The 24,367-nt window shown below is 39.1% G+C and overlaps 1 protein-coding gene across 1 annotated transcript in view; it reads left to right on the top strand.

Annotated features, from left to right (window-relative positions):
- LOC140239558 (uncharacterized) overlaps window positions 1–24,367 on the top strand; it is a 96,330-nt gene that overhangs the window by 39,702 nt on the left and 32,261 nt on the right. The window contains exons 5-7 of the mRNA XM_072319394.1: window positions 2,582–2,788; window positions 3,812–3,959; window positions 14,342–14,519. Of these exons, the coding sequence (XP_072175495.1) occupies window positions 2,582–2,788; window positions 3,812–3,959; window positions 14,342–14,519 (533 nt within the window). The remainder of the gene's footprint in view (window positions 1–2,581; window positions 2,789–3,811; window positions 3,960–14,341; window positions 14,520–24,367) is intronic.

Here is a 24,367-nt window from a genome sequence, read left to right as displayed (position 1 = left end):
CCATTGGATACAAGAAACAGAAACCATTGTGTATTGAATCTGTGGAACTTTATTACACCTGAGAGGCACTGGATTAACTTTCCTCCTTGACAACACTCACTCAAATCTGTCAGTCCCACCCCCTTTGGTCATGTGACCTGAATAATTATGCATGCTTATGACATTATTTACCGGCAGCCTAAAGCATTCAAAGCATCACAACCCTTAATGTTGCCTCTTACCACTTTGCCTTTTAACTCTTCAAGTGGTAAAGACAAGTTTTTCAGTCATTCACATCAATTCCGACCCCTACCTTGTGAAGAAGAAAAGATAGGATACACTTCCGTCTCACACATGCTATGTGTATTTTTGGACTTATGACTTACAATGTTAGATATAGTCCATGAAGATTATACCTTGTATATCACGAAAAAAACAAACAAACAAACAAAGCAGACCCTTTGTTCTCTAAACCTTTTTTAATTATTATCCTGAGGCTAAAAAAATATATATATGTGTGTATATATAAATAGATGGGTAGGTAGATAAATAGATAGATATATATATATCGTCGCTGGGGTGACAAAACCTCGTATCTCAAAATTGTCAAATGTTCAGGAGAGCGAAAAAACATGGCGGCCAAAGCACTATAGTGAATGGGAACTTTGACATGTCATGGTGGCTTCATTTTTGGAGTAAGAGAGTTAGGATTTGGCCAAGACATCACTTGACCCATTATTTGACCATTAAGCTAAAAAAAAAAAAATTTTGACATTTTTGAGATACGAGGTCTTGTCACCCCAGCGACGATATACTGTAAATGGATATATTTGCTTTTTAAATGAATTTCACTGAACTACCCTACTTATGATTGTTATTAATTTGAAAACAAAAATTTTGTTTGTTTGTTTTGAATGAACAAAAAAAAAATGAAAAATAGCCCAAACAAAGAATCAGTCAACTTTGAGCTCTAGCTAGTATCTAACTAACAGTCCAGTGCTATTCACTGTTCTCTTTGTTCTGGTTGTAATCATTCAATCAATTAATGTCTCTGTGTTGGAAAGAGAACAAGTAATGTACCCTGCCTCTCTGAACCCATAGCAGCTGTTGAAAATTTTTTGATAGCTTTGTGCTGCCTGGTGATTTTTCTTATAGATCTCTAGAAACCAAATCTTCTGTGATTAGCTCAAGAAGGTTTTATCATCAGCAACGGAAGTGATTAGTTATGGAGGGGGGGGGTTGGGTTTGGTCACTTTTCTGCAGTTGGAAATTTATTAAAGACTTTTGTCCTTGCGTCTACTAATCTCTTTCAATGCCAGGCTAGTGTGTGACTTGCTTTATCCACGAAAAGCTCTGTAGACTTTCATTCCTTATCCACATAACCAGCAAGAGTGAATGTAGCCCCCCATTTCTTTATATAACAAATCCTCTGCATTGCGTCCCATACCCGCCATCCTCCATGATGCATGTTTTGATGCTTGCCTCCTCCTAGATATTTGTGTTTTCGGAAAAGAAATTCTTCACGCCATTCTTCGTAAAGCAGGTAACGTTGAACTAATGGCTCTATCACATTTTCCATCCTCCATTTTTTTCACACAGACTTATCAATTAACAAGTGTGTCACATTATCTTGACGAGCATGCTACCATATTAAAGGGATGGTACAGTATTGGTGGAGATGAGAATTGGGCTTTTAACTTTTTGCGAGATACCAAGAAAGCACTAAGAATATAGTACAGTGCATACCATTTTAAGAGGAATTCAAAGTTTATTTGATGAAAATCTTGTTTGGAATGACTGAAACATCCAAAAACAAAGTAAAAAAAAAGCGATTGTAATGAAGTGTGGGTCCCACACTTTATTAGAATCGCTCTTGTTTGGATATCTCAGCCATTTCAAAACCAATTTTCATCAAATAAACGTTGAATTCCTCATAGAATTACGTGCTCTTTCATATTTCTTAAGAGGTTTTTCATTATTCCACAAAAAAAATGTTAGAAACCTGAAATTAGGTCTCAACCAAAACTGTACGACCCCTTTAATACCCATACGTCATTGAATGCTTCTCCTCCCCTTACAGTAAATTGTGTTCAATTTTCCTGGAATTTTATTGCGTCATTGCCTTGTGCAAAAGTTTTGCAGACAAGATGATATTTATGCTTGCAATCGGACAAAACACGAACAACATTTGCTTGGTTTTTATATACAGTTGTATTTATGCCCTGCATCTACAGTTGTTGTTTTTTTTTTTTCCCATATTACACATTTGTCTACTTCACAGAAGGTAGCCATATATTTATTTTCAATCCTTGAGATTGGCAAAGTATTAGCAAAACCAGAAATGCATCTGTGGTATCTTTATATGGGTGTTAATCATCATGAGTGTGCATCTGTGATGCAAAATAGTCTTGCATATCTTGCATATTATAGATAATAGTCTTGCCTGTGAATATTGGTTTATGAGGAATTACAGATTGCATTCTATACACTCTGGCATAGTGTTCGCTAGATGTGATATGGCGATTTCTTTTTTGGTCAAAATGTTTGTTCTTTTATACTCTTTTAATCCAGTGTTTGATTTTCGTTTTTGGCATTCTCACAGCTGCCAGTCGAACACAATTACTTGTGGCTGCAACTGTTGTACATCCTCATCCTGGATGGCAGCAACTTGTTGCTGTTTGTGGAGAAGAAAGTGGCAGCCACTGTACTCGGTACTATGGCGGTGCACCGGCCGCACGTCAGTATACAGGAGATTGGCTGCTCTGTGCTGTGTCCCCTGGCAAGGTTTACCCCAGTGCCTGGCATGAAGGTATGTGGATATTCATATCTGTTCATTTCGTTTTCTCAATAGACCCCATCCTCATCCAAATGAAGCTTCAACTTGCTAATTGTATTTTGAATTAAGACGGGATTTGTCCATTATCATTAACTTGTTTCTCCATCCACCCAAAAGCAGCCTGCTAGTAAAGTTAGCCCAAAGTCAATTCAATTTGCAAGTTTTGGTAATTGGAATTGGTAATTAGTAATGAGATGGAATTGAGAAAATTTCAATAAGATGATGATGGAACACACATACTGAGCTAATTCAGAAACTAGACAAAGTTACCTTTTCCCAATTCAGATTTTATGGAAAATTGTCACCTGTGTGCTAGTAGCATTTTCTGCAATCTCTATGATGTCTGAGTATGCGTGACTAATATGCTAGCCAATAAATCTTAAGCTAAATAAACTGCCTGAGCTAGAAACACATTGCATTAGTCAGATATGAGCATAATATGTTTCCACTGAGGATGAAATATTTTCATGATCCTTTAAAATTAATGGCCAGCTGATATCACAGTTACACTCTGTTGGTGGCTAAAAATAAAATATGGTGGTCTGGATCATTTCCACACTGCACCGCAATGATTTTGATGTGTATGTATATATTGATATTTGCCACCACTGAAAGGAAAATGTCCCTGTAAAAAGTTTGGCTTTGTGTGAAGGACAGACCTCACATATCAACCATACTTTATGCTTCAACAATAATCCTTAAATTTTTGCTTCACATAGTACCAAATAATCCTTGGATTTCTCATATTCTAAAACACAGATGTAAATTGCAATGTATTTCAGTATTGCTGTATGCATGTGTGGAAATAAGTCCTGTAGCTTCATTTGCATTTAAGTATTACGCACTTCCGGAAATAGATTTTTGAAAGTGGCGAATGACTTGAGATAGTGGTTAAAGTATTGGTGATGCATCTCTAATGATGCTTTTCGTCCAAAGTTGTCATGGCAATCAACTCTGCTTTTATCTTCTCTCTTTGCACGGCACTGCGTATCCAAGGCGCCCGTTCGCGAGAGCGGAATCGAGGTGATCATCAAAGCCATGGGAATGCACAGGAAGAGCGAGATGCTGATGTGTAAGGCGTTCCACGTCCTCGCGAACGTCACATGTACAATGTCGAGCTACAGCGGATGGGCCATCCAACAAGGTAGGCCGCGTGAGGAGCTTTATCACACCTGAAAGAAAGACGAGAGAGGGGAAAAAAATAGGACGGAGCACTCGTTCCAAATCATCACAACAAACTTTTCTAAGAATAAACACTCCTATTTTAGCCATTTCCCCCTCGTCTTTGTCATAATTTTCCAGAGGAGGTACATGCTTCACCTCTTGATTCAGCATGAATTTAATAGTGCCCCTGCAGTGACTGAAGAAAATGTAAGCATCTTTTTGTCTTTTTTTTAAGGTACATTTTTATCATTGTGCATGTGTATGGGTCAAAATCATATTCAAAGATCTGTATGTTATGGGGGTGTGCTGTTTGTTTGTTTGTATTTTTTTTTTTTTGAGGGGGGGGGGTTTGTCTGACTTCAAAGTGATGTGCCACGCAATTTCTCCTGTGTGTTATATTTCTGTCTAACAATGATTGTTATGTTTTGAAACACATTGCATATTCTGTATCATTTTGTAGCTGTACCTGCAGAAGAATCAAGCAAAAACTTGAACAAAACAACAAAATCACCATTGATATTCTAATTTGCTCTTTAATGTTAATGAGCTTTTAAGCAATTAAAGTCAGACTTTTAATAATTGCTATACAAGAGGTATATGCATGTGGAATGATAAGAGTCCAATTAAACTTTGGTTTCTCTGCACCTCTTATTCACGTACAAAGAAACAAAACATTTGCTCTCAAAAGGACAGTCTTGTTTCTCAGTGTATTTCATATCGTCATGATTCCTCAATTGGATATTATTTCATAAATGCTTTGTCAGTAACTTCAGAAAGAAGGGTAACAGTTGGCATTTGTCCATCCTGTATGGAAAAAGGTCATACAGGTAATATTCATTCATTCACAAAGGAACATGTCGGTTCTTCGAAGAATATATGTCTTGTGGTGAAGAATTGCACGTCTTGTGGCGACCTCAAGCGCTGCAAATATTATCACACTTCCCGCCGCTAAAATGCGACGCGTTCCCTTCACTGCAATTTAATTCCTGCCTTAATGTAGAAGGTGGTTAAGAGTCAAGCGTGCAGAACTGCAGAAATCCTTTTTGCGCGTGACGATTTGAAGAATGCCGATTGACGTGCCCCCGTTCGGGGAAGAAACGTGGTGGAAAGCAAGTCGGTGCCTCGGTCAAACTTACGAGACATCGAAAAAATGCTGCGAGTGTAGACTGAATTAGCCACCTCTGAGCCGCTGGCATCAATCAGTGGTAAGACATCAGAGGAAGAGACGCCACCAGCTACCCGAAATGAAAACAAGTGCGCGCTCTGATGCCGATTCGTCGCCACAGTGGATGGCAATCACTGGGCGGAGGGTGCCCCCAAGCTACGCCCCGCGATGCCCGCAAAGGTTGCAGTGTCAACGCCTGCCGTGACAGCCACTTGGAGACCAATTTTTCCTTTCCTGTTGTAATCAGGTTATTTCATCAGCTGATTCTAAGGAGGATTTTTTCTACCTTCTCACCTGCATCTAAATTTAAAAAGAGCAGAGAAAGAAAATCGAACAAACCAGTTACATGCATACAGATTTGAAAGGCAGAAACAGAATCGAATCAACCATATAAGTTTGATGATATACCTGGTACAACTTTCTTGAAGATTTCATTAACATGAATTTGGAAAGTGCTATGACTACAGCAAGTTATGATAAGGAAACAAGGGAGGTAGACAGTCTAGATGTCTCATATCATATACAAACACTAATGGCACTGCCCTGGAAGTTGGTTTGTTGCTATAGCAGTCTCTGATGGGATGGTTATAATCATGAAGCCACCTTTCTAGGTTTCCTGAAGTATTCCACAGAGGGGGAAAAAAAAAACTGAGAAGGAAAAGAACATGGAGGGAGAGCATATGGACGAGACTCCCTCGCTCTGTCCCCAGACATGGTCCAGAGGCATAAATGTCACCATCTATCAAGCCGAACTTCTTGCCCGCCTCCCCGTTTCATCCGTTTCTCCTTAAAGTATGCCAGATTTTTAGGAGCTTGGGTCCATCATGAAAGCACCACCAGAATGATTTATAGAAATTCTACAAGTATGTCTTTTAAATACTTAGTATGAACACATCGTAAAAAAGAAACAAAAACTTTACAACTCTGTATTTACTCCATCCTTTTCTTCCTCTTCTAACAGCATATAACTTTGCAACTTACATTCATGATTTGTGAGGTAGGACATGAGGTACTTAAGTTTTTCTGTTGTAATAGTTTAATGTTCAAAGGAAATTGCATTGTAGATATTTCTTTTTCTGTGTGTCCATTATATTCCATGTTTAAGATTAGATGAGGCAAGGAAGGGTAGGTGATGATAAAAGAAACCTTATTCTTGATTGTTACCATAGCTGCAAAATTTCATGACACAGATAACCAGCCCCCGTGCAGTTGTTGCTTGCAGGCTGTAGTAGCCAGAGAGTCGTGGCCACAAGCTAACCTGACACCACGCGTCACACGTTGGCCCGAAAATAGTGCCTGGAATTGAGCATGTAGGGTCCTGCGGCAAATTTAGCAGCGAGGTCACAACGCACGTTCGCACTCGCCCCAGTTAACCTCAATCAGACTGGGGTCGGAGTATTGATGAGAGCGATTCTATTCCCTGGCTCCTTCTCAATCTGTCTGAGGTTCTTTGATGGCTTGACACGAGCATTCAGGAAGCAAGCCTCACATCCGTACGTTCCCCACCCCCCCCCCCACTCCTTGTTTTTAAACTCTCCCTTAAACCCAGCCTTGATGGCCAGCAAGGGGCATCATTTTCCCATTTTCAGGCCAGTTGGGGGACTTACAGAAACTTTCATGTTTACACCTCTCTTCATTATCACATATTGCAAGAGTAGCAAAGATGCAATGTGCAAGTTTTCATCAGTGGGTCTTGCTAAATTGTTTTCTTTATTTATGATTAAACTGTAGAGAGAATTCCGCACTTCACTCACTTCTTAGGGACCATATTGGCAGGAAGAGTAGTTTAGGACGTTTTTGTGTGAAACAATGAAAGGAAAGAACTTTTATGCAGGTTTGTTGGCTAATGTTAGGCGTCTGCACCTTTCAAGGGATGGAGGGGTAACGTGGTAGAAATGGGTCGTGTGTGTTTGGTGATTTGATCACAAATATCAAAGAGAATTCATCACATTTTTATGGGGATGCTGCAATATGGGATGAGGCTTTGGTGACTGCAATGACTTGATTACTTTAACCCATTGAGGACGAGTCCTGAGTATACTCGGGCGAGTGTCTATGGGAAATGCGTGTAGTAGCAAAATAAGTCCGTCTTCAATGGGTTAAAGCGAGGTATCAAATCAGGTGAGGCTGTATGATGAGTTGTGGTTTGATTATTCCATTGCATTGAAATAAATGAATGTCTGGAGCGGAAGACCTTTAAAGTAGATAAGGTAATTGTTGGCTGAACAACTGTGATGAGTTCCACTTTATGCTCCTCCTCATGATTTATTTTGGTATTGACCTTTTCTGCTCTCTCTCTCCCTCTCTCCCTCTTTCTCTTTACCTCTTTCTCTTTTTCTTTCTCTCTGAGCTTTGAATATTTATTACATCACCTATCATCTAAGTGATGTGGTGGGTATCTGTTCTTTGTTTTTGGCTTGGCTCAGAATATCTTGGAACTATCCTTCATATTTTTTGTCTGTCTCTTTCCCTTACTATCTATCACTCTTTTTTCTCTTACCCCCCCCCCCCCTTCTCTGTGAGTCATGTGATGGTTAATTATGGAAAGGGTTCAGAGAATTTCTTATATCCAATCCCTCATAGAGCTGAAGTGGGGGACAATTGTCAGGCTTGCGGTTAAAGGAAATGTACCAGCCACTAGGCATCTTTACCATCTAGATCATGTGTCTGATTGTGTACGAGATGATAATGGTTAGACGATAAGATTGCCGATAAGGACTGCGAATTTGTTCAATCTCGTTTGGACCAAGAGGCCGCGCTGAAAGGTACTTCTGTCGTGGGCCCACACTGTCCAGGCAGATCAGCTGTGACATCGTGTTTGTCAACATTTAGTAGCCTCGAATTTGACCGGTGGAATTGGATTAAGGATATCTGGGTCACAAGCTTGTGTCATGGGCTTCCTTTGCAAGGGGGATTATTGTTTCAAGAGTGTGATCTTACAGCTACATAGTTGATGACTGTTCTATGTTTATTTAATGTTGTTTTGGTCTTGAATTTGGAGAAGCTAGTCATAGAATCATCCTCCCTCATGTGAATTTCTGCATCGCTAATCATACCTTAATAGCATAAATGGTTTCAGTCCCAGTCTTGCAGACCTGTGCATTTGCAGAGATGAGGGAAAATGGGAGTTGGAATGGGGGGGGGGGGAGGAGGAGGAGGTAGGAATGATGGCATTAGAGGTTTGTTAGGAGGAAAAAAGTGATTCTCATACGTGATGGAAGCAAATGCAGAAGGATGAATCTCCCGAAATGAGTATGATATCTGAAGCAGCTGAAATCCAAACCAGATTAGGTGTGGTTAGCATTGATCGTAATGGCAAAGTTTACCCCTCGTGGCCGTAGTGTCAGTTCACGTTTTCTGCAAGGAGGCGGAAAAGAGTGGCACAAAACGTAGGAACATCCCCAACATATATATTTTCCAACATTTGTGGGGGAATTTCTTGCGAAGATGTGTTAATGCTTTGACACAAGTCGCCTACGCGAGCACATTAGTTGCTAAAAACATACTGTACAGATTATTACATTATTCAATGGATACATGCATGCTGTAGATAGCTTTCTGTCGATGTATCTGTATTACTTAGATCATCTCTCTCTCACATTTGAACTTTATGTTTCTCTCTGCATTGAAACAGGTTGTTTGAATTACTTATTTCATCTATCCTAGTTTTGCAAGTACAAAGTGTGGCACTATACACTGAAAAGAAAAAAAAAACAACTGCACGAGTGTGTCAGATAGATACTTGACTTACTTTTGAATATCATATGAATGAGAGATAGTGACGTTTTTGGAGGCTCTGCATGCACTGTTTTATTTGCAATCCTAAGATGATAGAAGATACTTTAATAATGCTTGAGCAAACTAACTCTTGATTATACACATCTAACTTGAGTAAAAAATGTGACTCAGTATCTACTTTTCTTTCCATTTGCAGTCTTTGGTCTCTCTTTTTTTTTGGGGGGGGGGCAGGATGAATAATATCAGCTGTACATTCTATAGCTGGATATGACATTGTAAACCATATGGTCTTTATAATCAAATTAGTTTTTTGTTCTTTTTTTTTTACAGAGTTTGAGTTAATTTGACCAGTGTTACATCAGAACTGACCTTTAAGATATGTATATGGAAAGGTCAGAGATAAAAGAGGAATTTTGGTTCTGGAGGACAGAGGATGTGGTTGAATGGGCAGTGAGAGTGACTCATAATGTGAAAGTCATCTTCAGAAGATGGTGTGAAATTTTTTTTTTTTTTTTTTTTTTTTGGGGGGGGGGGGGGGGCGAAGAAAACATTGTCTTTGAAAATTGTGTCTGCTCATGGTATTTTTTTGTCATCTATCGTGCCAAAGAATAAAGCAGTGAATGCCCAGCACTCATACATGAAATAGTCCAAATTTCTGCTGATGGGATTGTCTGAGGGACTGGCAGAGGGTGTAAGGAAGAATACATGTGATGGACTAAACATGTTTTGTATTCTTGTTTTATTTGTTTTGTTTTGATTTTTCCCTTGACAAATACCTCTGTTACTGGAGATTAGACTGATATGAAGTTTGTGTTGATTCTAAAGCAGTCCACTGCCAATTCTTCATTCCAAATCAAAAAGGCCAGTATTTCTAGCTCAAAATGTTGATTATTTGACTTCTGGTAGATTTTTTTTTTTTTCTGTGTACAGTATTCACATTTTTCTTTAATGTTTGCCTTTCTTTGATCTGCGAATATCCTTTATCAATTTCACAAATACTTCAAATATGAGATATTTCAAGGTATTGACAAAGTTTGATGTGCAAAATATGAAATTCATACATGCATATCCAGACCTTGCAAAGATGTACAATTTGATCAATAGCTTGCCACAGTATATTGATATGGTATACTCCATTTTTCCAAACTGTTGGAACATTGAAATTTGTGAGCATATATTACTGTTTGTCTACACTGCATATTTCTTGAAAAGTAACACAAATCAGAATTCTTGGAGCGACATGCAGTTGAAGATTAATATTTCCTGTTACACATCGGTCTCAGGAAAACTTTTTTTTTTGCTGTGATGGCAATGATTACAAAGAGGTTTCAAGAAGTTTACAAAGTCGCATTGGTTAAAGAACAAAATGCCAAGGGGAGATTCTTTGGAAAGTTGTGGTTTTGTGGTGTGTGCAGTTTTCATCCTTCTCTTGCATAAGTTATATTTCGCTTCTTTCTGGAACAAATTTCTGTCTAGAGGGACCTTTTTTTCTGAAAGTCACAGTGTTTTTGAGGAGTGACAATGTGTGTGTGTGGGCACAAGAGATACTAAAATGGGCTTCCCAGGGGGACAAAATTTCCGTTCCTCCGAGTGTGTGGACTGCGAGAGGAGAACTTGGGGAAGGTGATGAGTAAGAAATATTGGTTTTGAGCCAATGACTTCTGCTCCCTCCGATGGAAATACGGTTTTTGCTGATCGCCGAACTCGTGTCTCTTGGATTCTCAAAATATGCACAAGTATCACAAGCTCATTACAGTCATGCTGATCACATGTACATGTACTTTTCTCCTTTTTTTCCTCCTGATAAGCCATATGTCCCTTTAATCTATCATATGCACTTCTCTTTACTAGGCTTCTAAATATATTTTTTTTTTCACTCATCAAAACATTTGCATGAGTTTACATTTATTTAACCGACTTCGCTGTGAATTGGAAAAAAGTAAACTCGTAAATTTCAACATCCCCTTAGATCCAGAGAGTTGAACTCTGATACTAACTTTGTTGTCTAGAAGTGTGCAGTGGAAACATTATTTCTTTTTTTTTTCATTAAATTTGATGCAAGAACATACTAGTGGTATATATGAAATCAACGGTATGATAGGTTTCATATCAAAGAATATTTGGCTTGCGAAATGCAGCAGAAGCAGTTCATCTTCTTTGTTTTGTTTTTTTTCTTTGGGTATTATGTGGAAGTTGATATTAGGAAAGTAAATGATGCAGCGTGTGAGAGGGTTTTGAATTTGAAGCCAAGCATGCAAACATGGAGCTTGCCTGCAAGTTGCAGCAGCCTCTTATATTTATCACATGATACTGGGAAATTCGTCAAATGATAGCTATTTCTTCTATTTTTCGAGAAGGGGAAAGGGTCTAAAGTCAAACCATCAGTTCGGTGCTGACGATGAGGGCTACTGGCTTGCCCCACCCCAACCCCCTCCCCGCTCTTCCCCACAGTAGCGCAAGGTAAAAAATAACTCCAGTAGCACTGCCCGAGATTGGGTTTCGGCAGCCAACCCCCGTGGCAATTTCCCGGTCCATTTCCCTTCATTTCCTCGCGACTCCTGAGCTCCGCAATTGAATCAGCGCACAGAGTTTTTGCCATAGCATAGAGGAGTCATGCCCAGAGGAGAGACAATGATGCTGTGGGGAGGGGGGTGGGGGCAGGGAGACGAGGAAAAAAGTTTAATTTGGCTAGGAGAGGAGTAGACTTTTTCTCCATCTCCCCCCCCCCCCCTCCTCTTTTCCCCCTTCCCCACTCATGTGCTCCCCATTAAATTCAAGGAGTAAGGAAAGCAAACCCTTGGCTACAGGAGGGGTAAAGACTTTGTATAAGAGCAGGTGAAATAGATATTCTGCACTAGTAGAAATTTGAAAAAAAAAAACAGAACAAAACTTTTAAGTACACAGAAGAAAGGGGTAGCACTCCTGCAGCCCCCCCCCCCCCCACATTCTTTCTTAGACTGATGAGTAGAGAAATCGCTCAGTACGGATGAGGGAAGGGTTTATATACTTTGTGTATGAACAGGCAAAGTGGATTTATCACAGGGCTAGTGGTTGCTGAAAAACTTTAGGTTGCACATGATAGAAGGGGGCTAATTCGTCCCATCCACTACCCCACCCATCTTTACACATTCTGTGTTAGATTTGTGCAGTAGGGAGGAAAAATCACTTGGGATGAGGAGAGGGTTCATATTGCATACATGAACATGTGAAGGGCAATAGAGATTCCTCAGAAACTTACTGTGCTAAGGAAACGAGTAGCATGCACCCCCCCCCAAACTTTATATAGGTGGGGTTACGGGTTCCAAGAATGGGGGTGTAAGAGCATATTTCAAAGAGGATGTGGAGAAGAAAAAAAAAAAGACATGCAGCATGGGGCAAAAGTGTGCGGTTCCTGTCTTACCCAACATTACCGTTTCTGTTGTCGTTGTTTTATATCGCACTTTGTAGAATGTGCCCAGGTGCAGGGGTTGCATGAGGGATTAGACAGATCATACCATGACTAGCTCCAGGGTAAGGTACAGGTGCCCGGTATAGGCGACACAAGGAGTAGAGAAAGAGTTTGCCCCCGCTTGTGACTTAGATTTTTTTTTGAATGTATGTATTCCTTCCCCTCATCCCCCCCCCCTTTTCCCAATCCATTTTTGCTTATTGTTGTAAAATAAAATGTATTATTACCTACACGATGTATACGAGGTAGTTTTGCAAAATGTAATATTGTAACAGGAAAATATGATGAGGCACGCAAATATTGTTTTGTTTTGTGTAATGGTTTCCCTGATGCCATACTGGAACTTTCACTCTCGCTGTGCCTTTTATGGATTCTCTCTGTGGCTGTGTGTTTTTCTTTGCAAAACAATTCTTCCAAACATTCTCTCTCCACTACAATGGGTCATAAAAACCAGCAAAATACTTCTCACTTTGAGGTTGTGCTTTTCAGCGGAAATAAAGCGGAAAGCACATTTTTTCATTCGCCTAAGCGATGTGACGTGAGTTTGCAAATTTCTGATCCACAATGACCGTTGTTTACCAGTGGCTAATCATGTATGTTTCTCATTTTAAAGTCATTGCCGCTGAGCAGACGGAAAAAATGGGGAACTCTCCAATAAAGTGCACCAGCACTCAAAAATAGTGAGGAAAGATACATTTTTTGTTCACCCTCTGTGAAATAGGTCATACAAGGGGGGGGGGGGAGTGAGGGGAGCCAGTTTTACCTGTATAAATTGATAGATGTGATCCAGTTTGGTCCACTTCCAACTGTTGACAGTATGTACGAAAAGACTTAACCCACTCCTGGAAGGAAAGCGTAATTGCAAAATCGCATCTTGTTTACATCCTCGAGGGATGTTGAGCACGCTAGAGTATCATGACTTTGCCGTTTTTCTCACTGTAAAATGTGTTATTTTGCTTGTACATTTGACTCTGTACTTCTGTGGGGACAGAAATAGCCATGTTAGCAATCAATCAGTGATTAGTAATGGCATCTACTCACTTTTGTTCTGTAGCGAGTGTCATCTACAGAAAACATTGATGACAACATGATGCTGACAACTGATTGGTTGCCTTTTTTTCTGTGGAAAAATAAATACGAATATAGTATTAGCAATTTAGAAAAAGAGCGTGTGATTCAGAAAATGCAAAGATGGTAGGATGTACACGTACAGTGCGTATTGCTACTTTCCCCTGCATACTATACTCTGCCCTCGCTATGGCACATTGATACAGTTCGCTCTCGAGAAACTTCTCAACTGTATAACCTACAGGATTTCCACGTTCCTGTATTCAGGGTGACCCGTTCATGAATGGTGGATGATCACCTGCATCTTTAACACGAAAGATTAACGAGCAATTTTTTTTTTTTTCTGTGTGGCAAAGAGCTGCTGACTTGTGATAAAAACCATTTTGGAACATTTGTCTTTTGTGGAGATACTTGATTTGACCTCTTGACCGCCAGAAAAATATTATTTCAAATAGATCTATGCAATCAAATTTCTTGTTTACAACTGACCAACAAGCTTTGAGATGCTATCTTGGAGATGTTATTTTAGACTTCGTTCAACGTCATGTCTGCCACAAGAACTAATGTAGCATGCATCACACCCATACACCTCGCTGAAGTCTGTGTAACTGTTATCAAGCCAGCATATCAGTGGAAGTGCCCAAACACTCCATTTTTCGGATGAGATGTCATCATTGACACCTTCTGAACTTCTGTCTGCTCTTGCCTCTTTCCTCTTCGAATTCATTTCAATTTTGGGCTGTTACTCGGGCCGAGAATTAATATTTCCCAGTCGGCCGACATCCCTGGCCAATAGGTTCTAACTCTAGGGACTGGCTCACAGATTTACACCATATAATACCACTTCTTTAGTTGAACACGTAGCAGTACAAATGATTTTTATTGGCGGATGGAATCTTTTAACATTGTTTTATCTACAACACGGTATTAATCTTTGATGCAGATTTTGAGGAGGAGCAACTTGAGCAGCTGATGTCCTCCGCCAGCGAGACTCTGGACTACATCAAGACGGAGGCGGTTCCCTTCATCCAGCTCGTCATGGACGACTTCATCAAGAACGAGGAGATTCAGGAGCAGGGGAGCAAGATTGTGGCTTGCTTCGGATATCACTCCGCCAAAAGGTGACTCTGTTTGCGCACGGCATCAATGCACGTCTTTGGATTGCGGGGGGCAGCGTCCTCGCTCTTTAATAAGCTTTTTGAATCTAGTGTCCCTGTGTCCTAGCTACTGTCATCTGATCTATTTTGAGTGCAGTTTGGACCAGAGTCAATAGAAGTAATCCTCTTTCTGTATCGCATCATCAAATTTTTTGGCATGGTACCTTCATTCTCTTTACGACTCTTGAGATATTCAAATGGCTGCTCTGAAAAATGATGATCCAGTGCTTGATTGAAGGTGAATTCTTGATGATTTGATATCCTGTCTTAGCGGGTAATCCTCATTTCTTGATTAATGGCATAGTGGCAAGGCAGATATGATGTTGATCCCTTTATGTAATTAATGCACAATGTCCAGTTCAGGACTTCATTCTTCACAAGAAAATGAAACAATTTGTTGTTTTTTATTCATACCTGGAGAGAGGGTTACGTAATCATGCATGCCTCATTCAAAACTTTGGCAACTGTCCCTTCAGTGGACTCTTTAAATAACAGCGGATTTCTTACCCTCAAGTGACATAGGTAGTTAAAGTCAAATCCATGTTAATTGAATTGAATCCATAGACTATAGCAAGCACAAAATATGTACCTTGCCCATGTGTGTCTCAGCATGCATTATGGGATGTCTGGTGATGTAACCGATGTGTCGTGCACATTTTACGCGAGCAAAATTTTGCATAACCCATGGACTAGATTAAAAACACCTTTGTGAATTCCGGCCTATGGGTTTCCTCGTTTGTGACTTCAGCTCTGATTGATTTCCCTAAACCAATGGGATATCAGTGCACGACTGCATACTGGGAAGAACCAGAAGTCACACTCACACATTATGGCAAGGGTCTGGAAAGCCAGCCAATAAGGGGAAAAAAAACCCACAAGGATTGAAAGAAACTTGGCCAATGTGGGTGCCCTGTTAATGATCCTCAAACCGTAGATCGCGTAATTGGCGCAGAGTACCCGGGATTTCTCTCTCTCGCAGGCTCTCTCACGAGGTGCCCTCAGAATTTCTGTAGCGATATATTGGAAATCCTGTCACCGTTAATATCCCAAAGACGTGGCAGAGGCTCATGGGATGCCGCACCATTCCTTCACCTGAGGGTAGATTTGTGGATGGATATGTCACCTCTCAGACCGTGTACACGTCTCTGTCATTACCGATTACTTGAGCATATTGAGCTCCGGTGATGGCTTCGATTCAAGTCACCAATTAAAGGTGATAGTTCTCGTTAGCGAGTCCAGCATCCATACAACTGTAGGAGTCATTTGGCATCGAAATCACATCGCATTTCAAGTCAAATGTAGAACAGTCTCAGTGGCGGTCAGAAGTCAGTGTCTTCAAGTAACCTACAGAAGTTATTTTATGAGTGTTTTATACCTCAGACCATGAAGAGAAGCATTTTGAAGCTCATCACATTTGTCCATAATTTGATCAGCAGTAGTTTTCAAGCGAACAGGATAGTATATGCAAATAAGGCATGTTAATGTCACAGTATTTTGAAGTGGTGACATGACACTTGCTGCAGTCTTACTTTCTTCAAGGACTCCAAGGGTAAGGGTTGTGTGGGCTTTTAGGTTTACTTTGATGTGAGGATTAGAATTAGGCTTAGGGTTATGTTTGTGGGTAGAATTTATATTCGGCTTTGTGGGCAGATATTTCATCAGAGCAAGTATTGGAACCTCTTCAGGTAGCCGAAGCACAGAAACATTTGATATTGGGAATATTCATTACCTTATGGATTTCAAGCAGAAGGTTGTGATGTGATTGCAAAGCTACGTAGCCATTAGTGTAAAAAGAGAAAAAAAGTATCAGATGCCCCCTTTCCCTCATACGTTGGCAATGGGGCTACTTCCTGTGAAATAGTGAGTAGTTGGAGAGGATAGAGAAATGGGGGGGGGGGGTGGGGGTCAAACAAGACAAGCGAAGCAAAACAACGTCTTTAGGGAACTCCCTTAATATCCAGTACAGTTATGAATCACCCACCGGCCACAAACCAAGTCATGTTGTGGAGTAGAAAAGAAATGAAGCATCAAACGGAGCCGGGACTTTTGTTTTCATTCTTGAAACTGCCAAAAGCTCTTGTGGTCTACCGTAGTCATGCTTGGCTCAGTAGGCATCTTAACCTCTCAGCAGCTTCCTGTTGTAATGTCTGTGTGTTTTGACTCCTAGATCAAACACTAGGAAACATTGGGCTGAGTATGGTCAACTCCATTGAAATGCATGTAAGAAGCCTTTGAAAGATATTTTCACTCTTCTATCATGCAAGTCTTAAAGGGAGGGAATTATTTGGTTGAAGTGAGGATTCAGCTTTTAACTTTTTGTGAGATACTTAAAAAACCACTTTATGAAATGTTAAAGAGCATACAATTATGCGAGGAATTCAAAGTTTGTCTGAAGAAAATTGGTTTTGAAATGGCCGAGATATCCAAAAACAAAGTAAAACAAAGTGATCCTAATGAAAGGTGGGACCCACCTTTCATTAGGATCACTTTGTTTTGGATATCTCATCCATTTCAAAACTGATTTTCATCAAATAAACTTTGAATTTTTCTTTCGTAAGAGGTTTCCCATTATCTCAAAAAATCATCATCAAAAAACATAAGAAACCTGAAGCCCCATCTCAACCAAAACTGTACCATCCCTTGAACCCATTGAGGACGGTTTGATTCTGCTACAACACGCATTTCCCATAGACGCTTGCCCGAGTATGCTCGGGACTCGTCCTCTACGGGTTAAGATGCTACAGAAGACTTATATAGACAGTGAGAAGTATATTCTCTATATTTCTCTCTCTCTCTCACTTTCTCTTTCTGGAGTATAGCAAAGTCAATCAGCAAACCACTGCAGAATGTTTTTATTTGTAGTATATTCTGCATCTGTCTGTCTCTTTCTCTCTTGATTTTACCAAAGTTAAAGGTCCTGTTTACCTTTGGGAGCAGTGGTTTAAAAAATGCTCAAGATATCACATTTGATGCATACCTACGGTATGTGTGGATCTGTTGTATCACAAAACATCCTACCATACCATATACAATTTTTCCCAAGAAAGCCTATAATATAAAGAGATATCAGTATTTTTCTCAATAAAGCATAACGGTTTAGTCTGGAAACATTTTTATCATAACTATTGTTCACATTCTGTATATTTAGCAATACTTAACATCAATTTTACTGATTCAAATTTTTACAGTGGTTGTTTCTATCCCTAACTCACCTTTAAAACTATTATAGTGCACTAATGCTGGGTTTTTGTTTCATCTGCAAGTTCAATTATGCCTTTAACTAGAAAAGTACTCAAAGAATCCAGACCTCCACCAGGCAGCTCATTTCAATCCATGTTCAACCCATTGTTATTCACTATTGTAATTTTTGTGTATCCAGCTTTCAAAGTGGACTGTATAGGCACAGACCTTAGAGGGCGCAAGCACCATAGATTTTTCAAGTTTCAAGTTCAAGTTTCAAGTTTATTTCATATTTCCATTTCTCAGTGATGGGATTACAAAATGATTGACAATAAAACAAAAGTACAAAACATAATAATACAACCATATCTTATGTTTGAAGAAAAAAAAAAGACAAACAAACATTACACACAAATATAAATGGTCATTTTCATCTGAGGATATCACAAATATATGTCAGAAATATGATGGGGCCTACATAAAAGCAAAGATGCTTGTAAAAACTGTAGGTTCCCGAGTTTATAGGCGTGAAATTATACGGAGAACGGACATGTTTATCTCGACCAACTTAAATTGTACCAGTGCAAAATCAGTATTAAAAACGAACTATCGAACCACATGAATACTTTAGTATCGCTTAAACGAGACTGTACATATTTCGCCGTGTTTACACACACACACTCACACAAAAAGTGCTATAACGGTATCGTCAAATAACTTGGAGCTGCAGACAAAGACAAAAGACTGGGGGTATTAAAAAAAAAAAAAATGTTGCTAAGAGCCGGGTAGTGTGTATCCACTAAGTAATAGCCGTTTTAGTTTGCGTTTGAAGGTGAATAAGGATAAGGAAGAAGTAATATCTTGAGGGAGGTCATTCCAGTATCTGGGTCCAGTAAACATAATTGTTTTCTTTGCGAAAATAGTGCGAGTACGGGGAAGGTGATAAGCGTCACTCTGACGAGTGGGGTAGCAATGAATAGAGCGATTTCTTTTGAACATGTGAATAAAAACGGATGGTAACTCATTAGTTGTTAGTTTATACATGAAAATTCCAAGATTATAATGAAATAGGTCTGGAATTTTCAGAATTCTGTTTTGATGAAAAAAACAGTTGGTATGAGCAAAATATCCGGCGTGGTTTATAATTCTTATTGCACGCTTTTGAATACGAAGAAGGGAATCTAATAGTAAATTGATTGCATTTCCCCACGCCAAAATTCCATAATTAAAGTGTGGAGATATTAAAGAAGAATATATACTCTGCAAAATATAAACAGGGAACAAATGTTTAAGCTTGTTTAAAATTCCAATATTTCTGGACAAAATTTTACTTACAAAATTAATATGAGTTTTCCAGGATAATTCTCGGTCAATCCAAAGCCCTAAAAACTTTGCGTTATTGACCTGCGTTAAACATATATCATTTATTTTGATCTCATGTGGGACAACATTCAAAGAATTACTGAATACCATATAATAAGTTTTTTCTATATTCAGGGATAATTTGTTGGCATAAATCCAGGATTGCACAGACCTAAGCTCAGTATTCATCATATCAATTAATGTATTAGGGTCTCGATGAGAACAAAACAAACTTGTGTCATCAGCAAAACAAATAAATGATAAAATTGGCGATGATTTTTGAAGGTCATTTATGTATAAAATAAATAAAAGTGGGCCCAAGAGGGAGCCCTGTGGGACTCCACATGAAATGAGTTTTAACTGCGAATCATAGCCGTTAATGTTAACAAATTGCTTTCTATCAGTTAAGTAACTCTTAAACCATTCGAGAGGTGGCCCGCGAATTCCATAATGATACAGTTTAGAAAATAAAATTTCGTGATCTATCGTATCAAAAGCTTTAGAGAAATCAAGAAAAACTCCAATTGTATGCTCAAAATTATCTATAGCATGAGCTACCTTGTCTATAAAAGTGAGTAAAGCATGGGTTGTATTATAATGTTTTCTGAAACCAAACTGAGAATCTGATAAAATATTATGATTTGTGAGAAATTTCAATAATCGCGTGTAAACTAACCTTTCAAGGATTTTAGAGATCGAAGTCAATAGAGAAATTGGTCGTAATTATTCACCAAATCTTTCTGTCCATTCTTAAAGATAGGGACAACTTTTGCAACTTTCATTTTATTGGGGACTTTACCATTAACTAGAGATTGATTAAAAATGTATGTTAAGGGAGAAATGATTTGATTCAAAACATTTTTTAAAAGAAAATTTGTAATTCCATCATATCCTGAACTTTTTTTATCGTTTAGATTCTTGACGATATCAACAATTTCTTCTTCAACAATAGGTTCAAAAAATATTGATTGAGGATTCCTATTACCTAAATATCTATGATATTCAGTTGGGGATTTCGGGATTTTACTGGCAAGATGTAGACCAAGACTTGCGAAATAATTATTAAAAGATTCCGCCATGCTAACCGGATCGTTAATCTGCTGGCCGTCCGCCGAAATATATTTGGGAAGATCAGTATTGGTTTTGTATTTGAGTGTCTCGTTAATCACCTTCCACGTACTCTTCACATCGTGTTTATATTTAACAAACTGTCGCGAAAAATAATTCCGCTTAGCAACACGTATTAAGGATGTCAATATATTCCGATATCGAGTATATCTTGATTTATTTTGAGGGCATGGATCTTTGCGATATTTATGAAAAAGACTATTCTTGCGGTTAATGGACTTGAGTAGAGATTTTGTTACCCATGGTTGTCGAGGTACTTTTTTATAATTTGAATGGTGAGGTCTTTGAAGAGGAACACTAGATTCATAGTTAGTGGTCAAAATATTCATAAAATTTTCAAATGCTAAATCAGTATCGCTTTGAGAGTATACAGTGGACCAATCTTCTGAACTTAATTTCTCCCTAAGTTTATTAAGGTTAGATTCAGACATTACACGAATACCCGGATTGTGGGTGTGAGAAACATTAGCAGTCATAAAATTTGACACAAGGGCATAGATTGGAAAATGATCAGTAACGTCAGAAACTATTATGCCAGATGTGATGTCAGAAAATAAGTCATTTACAAAAATGTTATCAATAAGAGTAGATACATCATCGGTTATTCGAGTCGGTTTTCTTGTAAGGGGAATGAATGATTTCGACAACATAAGGTTCAGAAAATCTGCGCACATAAGATTATCGTTGTAATTAAAAAGATTGAGGTTAAAGTCACCCATGACAAAACATGTCTTACTATCAAAATAACTGCTTGAAATAAGGCCGCAAAATGACTCTAAAAATTCAGCAGGGTTTGAGCTGGGTGGTCGATAAATCTCCCCAATTATAATATTACCTTTATTTAAGGTTTTGACCTCAATAAATACACTCTCAAAAACTTCTGACATCACGCTATATTTTTCCAAAAAAACACAATCTAAATTCTGTGACACATAAAATCCGACTCCTCCTCCTTTCTTCCATGTTCTATTATTTGTTATGAGTCTAAAGCCGTCTATTGTAAGCAGCGAAGAGGGTGATGTCTCCTTTAACCAAGTTTCACTGAGCCCGATAATATTATATTCGGTTTTCAACGTGCTCACAAGAGAAAGAAATTGATCAAAGTTTTTATTTAAGCTTCTGATATTAAAATGTGAAATAAAAAGTTGAGTTACGTCATTATGAGTGAGTGAAAGAAGTTCATCCTCTGTGTGATAGTGAGTGAATACATTTTGGACTGCGGCATCGTTACAGTCGAAATCTAGTCTCAATTCAGAAGTCTGCATATTTAAGAAAGTGACGATGTCGGAATCTTCGCCCTCTTCGCTGTTTTCTGAAATTACTGGTGTCATATCAGCAGGTGACTGAGGATAAAGCATGATAAAGCATGCTAAATGCTAAATGTATCTATATTCCAAGGCAAGAAGAACTCAATTTGGATGCTTTAAAGAAGTGTGACTTACAATAAACACTTCTAATCCTCAAACAGGAGAGCCATGTGATTATTAAGAGTGCTCTCAAATTCCTTGCCGTTGCCAGAAGAAGTGAGGCATATATCAAGGGAACGGGCTCAGCCAAATGTGCATTTAATTTCAGGACCTGTAATTATGAACTTATGACTACCAAAACCATTAAGGTTTAACAAAGATGAATGCTGCCAAGGCTAGGGGTGAAATGACAGCTTGAGAATTCTCACGGCAAACGGCGTGGAGTTGGGTTCCAGAGCACAGGGAGTACATCATCTGCAATCTCTTCCTTAGCCGAGGGATCCTGAATTTTGTGGTAATGCCACTGCCCCCCAGTGGCAAATCTTGGTAGATAAGAGTTAACCAACCCTTTGAACGCCAGAACCGACGTATACTCCATGATTTCTGTGTCTATTTTGATGATGCAATTACGCTCCCATCAATACTTCTCAAAAAAGGATTTTGTCCCGGGTTCGCGGTTGAGATGCCCTGAGCCTTCTCAATTTTCTGCCGAGCCTGATATCTCCAGAAACTGGTGTCTGGGATAAGGATCTCGATCTGGGGGTGCCTTGTGAGTTACTCGATGACAGAAAAGTATTGGAAACAGCCTGGCCATCATTGAGGGAATATCATCTAGAAAGTGATTTCTTTCTCTTTTACCTTGTTTCCCTTTATCACGTAAGATTAAGATGCTCTTCAGTGCATCAGAACCACAGGATATTGCTCAAGTGCTCAACGACTTCATGTTGAGTTTTATGGTGTAATAACATTTTCCAGAGACCCTGGACTGCATAGATTCCGGGCTAGTTTTCCAAACATTTCCATTGGACAGGATCACCGAAAGAAAAATGTTTGGAATCATTTGATACGTTCAGTACTTGACAACTCACTCTCTGGTGATTTTACTATAAACTGTGGTAAAACCGAAGTAGAGGAAATGAAGTGGTTTCAGAATGTTAAAAAAGGAAGAATTAAATAAACAATAAAAATTGCCAGGAGTCAAAAGTTAACTGTATTTATTAAACAGTGCATAAAATTGGTCACTCTAGTTGTGCTATGATTGACTGTAAGAAATGCAATTGAGTGAAAATCAGTTGTTGTATGTCATTTGATATGTTTTAGTATCATAAAGTTTCTCTCATTCTGCCACTGGATTCTTTCCCACGCATTCTTTTACATATAATGGCTTTCAAAATTCTCATTTCAGATACAAAACAAATTCAGAAAGAAATCCTCTTGAAATACTGAAGAGTTATCAATGAAAATCCTCTCCTGTAACTGAAATGTTTAGGTTGTCCAGGTTGGTCATATCAATTGGGGGTGGGGGGGGGGAGGGGTGATGCATTTGATTTACAATGAAGATAGAGGACATACATCGATCATAAAAGTATTCTCCATTTTGTTTTGATGGCAGGAAAACTAGCCTCTACATTACGATAATTTGTTGCGTTACAGAGACAACACACCCCAGAAAAAACAGGTGCATTCACTGTGAGTTGGCCCCTCCGTTCTTATGGAATAAGTGGCACTATAGCAACTCTGATAAATCACCATGGCAACAGCTACATTTGTTCACAGGCTGATGGGGTATCTTTGAGGTAGTTTTTTTTTTTTCCTATATGCCAGATACACGAAGTGATCTTGTTCTCAGGATAGATATATGTACTAATGTATATTTGTGTACACTGTATTTGAATAGGTATACAACAAATATCCAATCTTCATTGTATATAAATTTATTGGTGGATGTGGGTATTTACAAAGTAAAGAAAATGATTTCATTGCTTCTGTCAGTGTCAGAAGTCTTCAAGTGGCTTCGAGAACAAAGCTGTGCGACACCCTGCAACCACTAGGGCACCCTGGTAGCCTAAGCCAGCTGTCCAGTGTGGTAATCAGCTTCGACTTTTGATGCAGGGGAGAGCTGACAGGGTATTATTCTCCGGTTGACCCTTTCGTTATGATTCACTGACCAATTTCCATGACGATCGTGAATCAGATAGACACCCTGCCATATTTCTTCCATCTTTCTTTCTATCTTTTTTTTTTTATGTACATGACACAAATGGAAAGACAGAAGACAAACTTTGTCCCTGTTTTCATTTTTTGTTTGTTTGTTTTTTCCTTCTTTTTTTGTGTGATCAGCAGAGTGGGGTAAAAATCAAATTAAGAGATTGCAGCCAGGGGAGAACTTTGGCAATTATCGAAAGATGGGGGGATCAGATTCAATGAGGGTCATGACTTTGAGGTGTCGAGGCTGATGGGGCCGAGGAGAAGCAGCAAGCCCATCCCTGGCCTGGAGGATAGCATATGCACTCTCTGTTTCCCATTGTCTGGTCCTAGAGGTGCAGAGCAGGAAATGCGGATGGGGTCTCCTTGCCCCTGACCTCATCCCTTGTAAGGTCTGGAGGACTTGGGGACAAGACGTGGAAAAAACAATTGGGAATCACCCCTTTCTCTTTACTCCCCCCCCCCCCCCCATTTGTCTTTTTTCAGTCACTTAAAGGGTTCACAGACAACTCCAAATTAGATTAGATTGATTGAATAATGAATGCGGTGCTTGAGGTTTCTGGATTTGCTTGTACAAGCTCATTCTCACAGGCCTCCAGTTCCTTGATCTTTCCTCTTCTCTGATTGTTTGCGACTGTTTTTTAACCTTTAGTTGCTCATATTTTAGGCCTTTGCTGCTTTGCCTGGTGA

Source organism: Diadema setosum, chromosome 2, assembly GCF_964275005.1.
Source record: "Diadema setosum chromosome 2, eeDiaSeto1, whole genome shotgun sequence".
Lineage (NCBI taxonomy): Eukaryota > Metazoa > Echinodermata > Echinoidea > Diadematoida > Diadematidae > Diadema > Diadema setosum.
The sequence above is the reverse complement of the archived record's forward strand: the minus strand, read 5'-3'. Positions and strand labels throughout refer to the sequence as shown.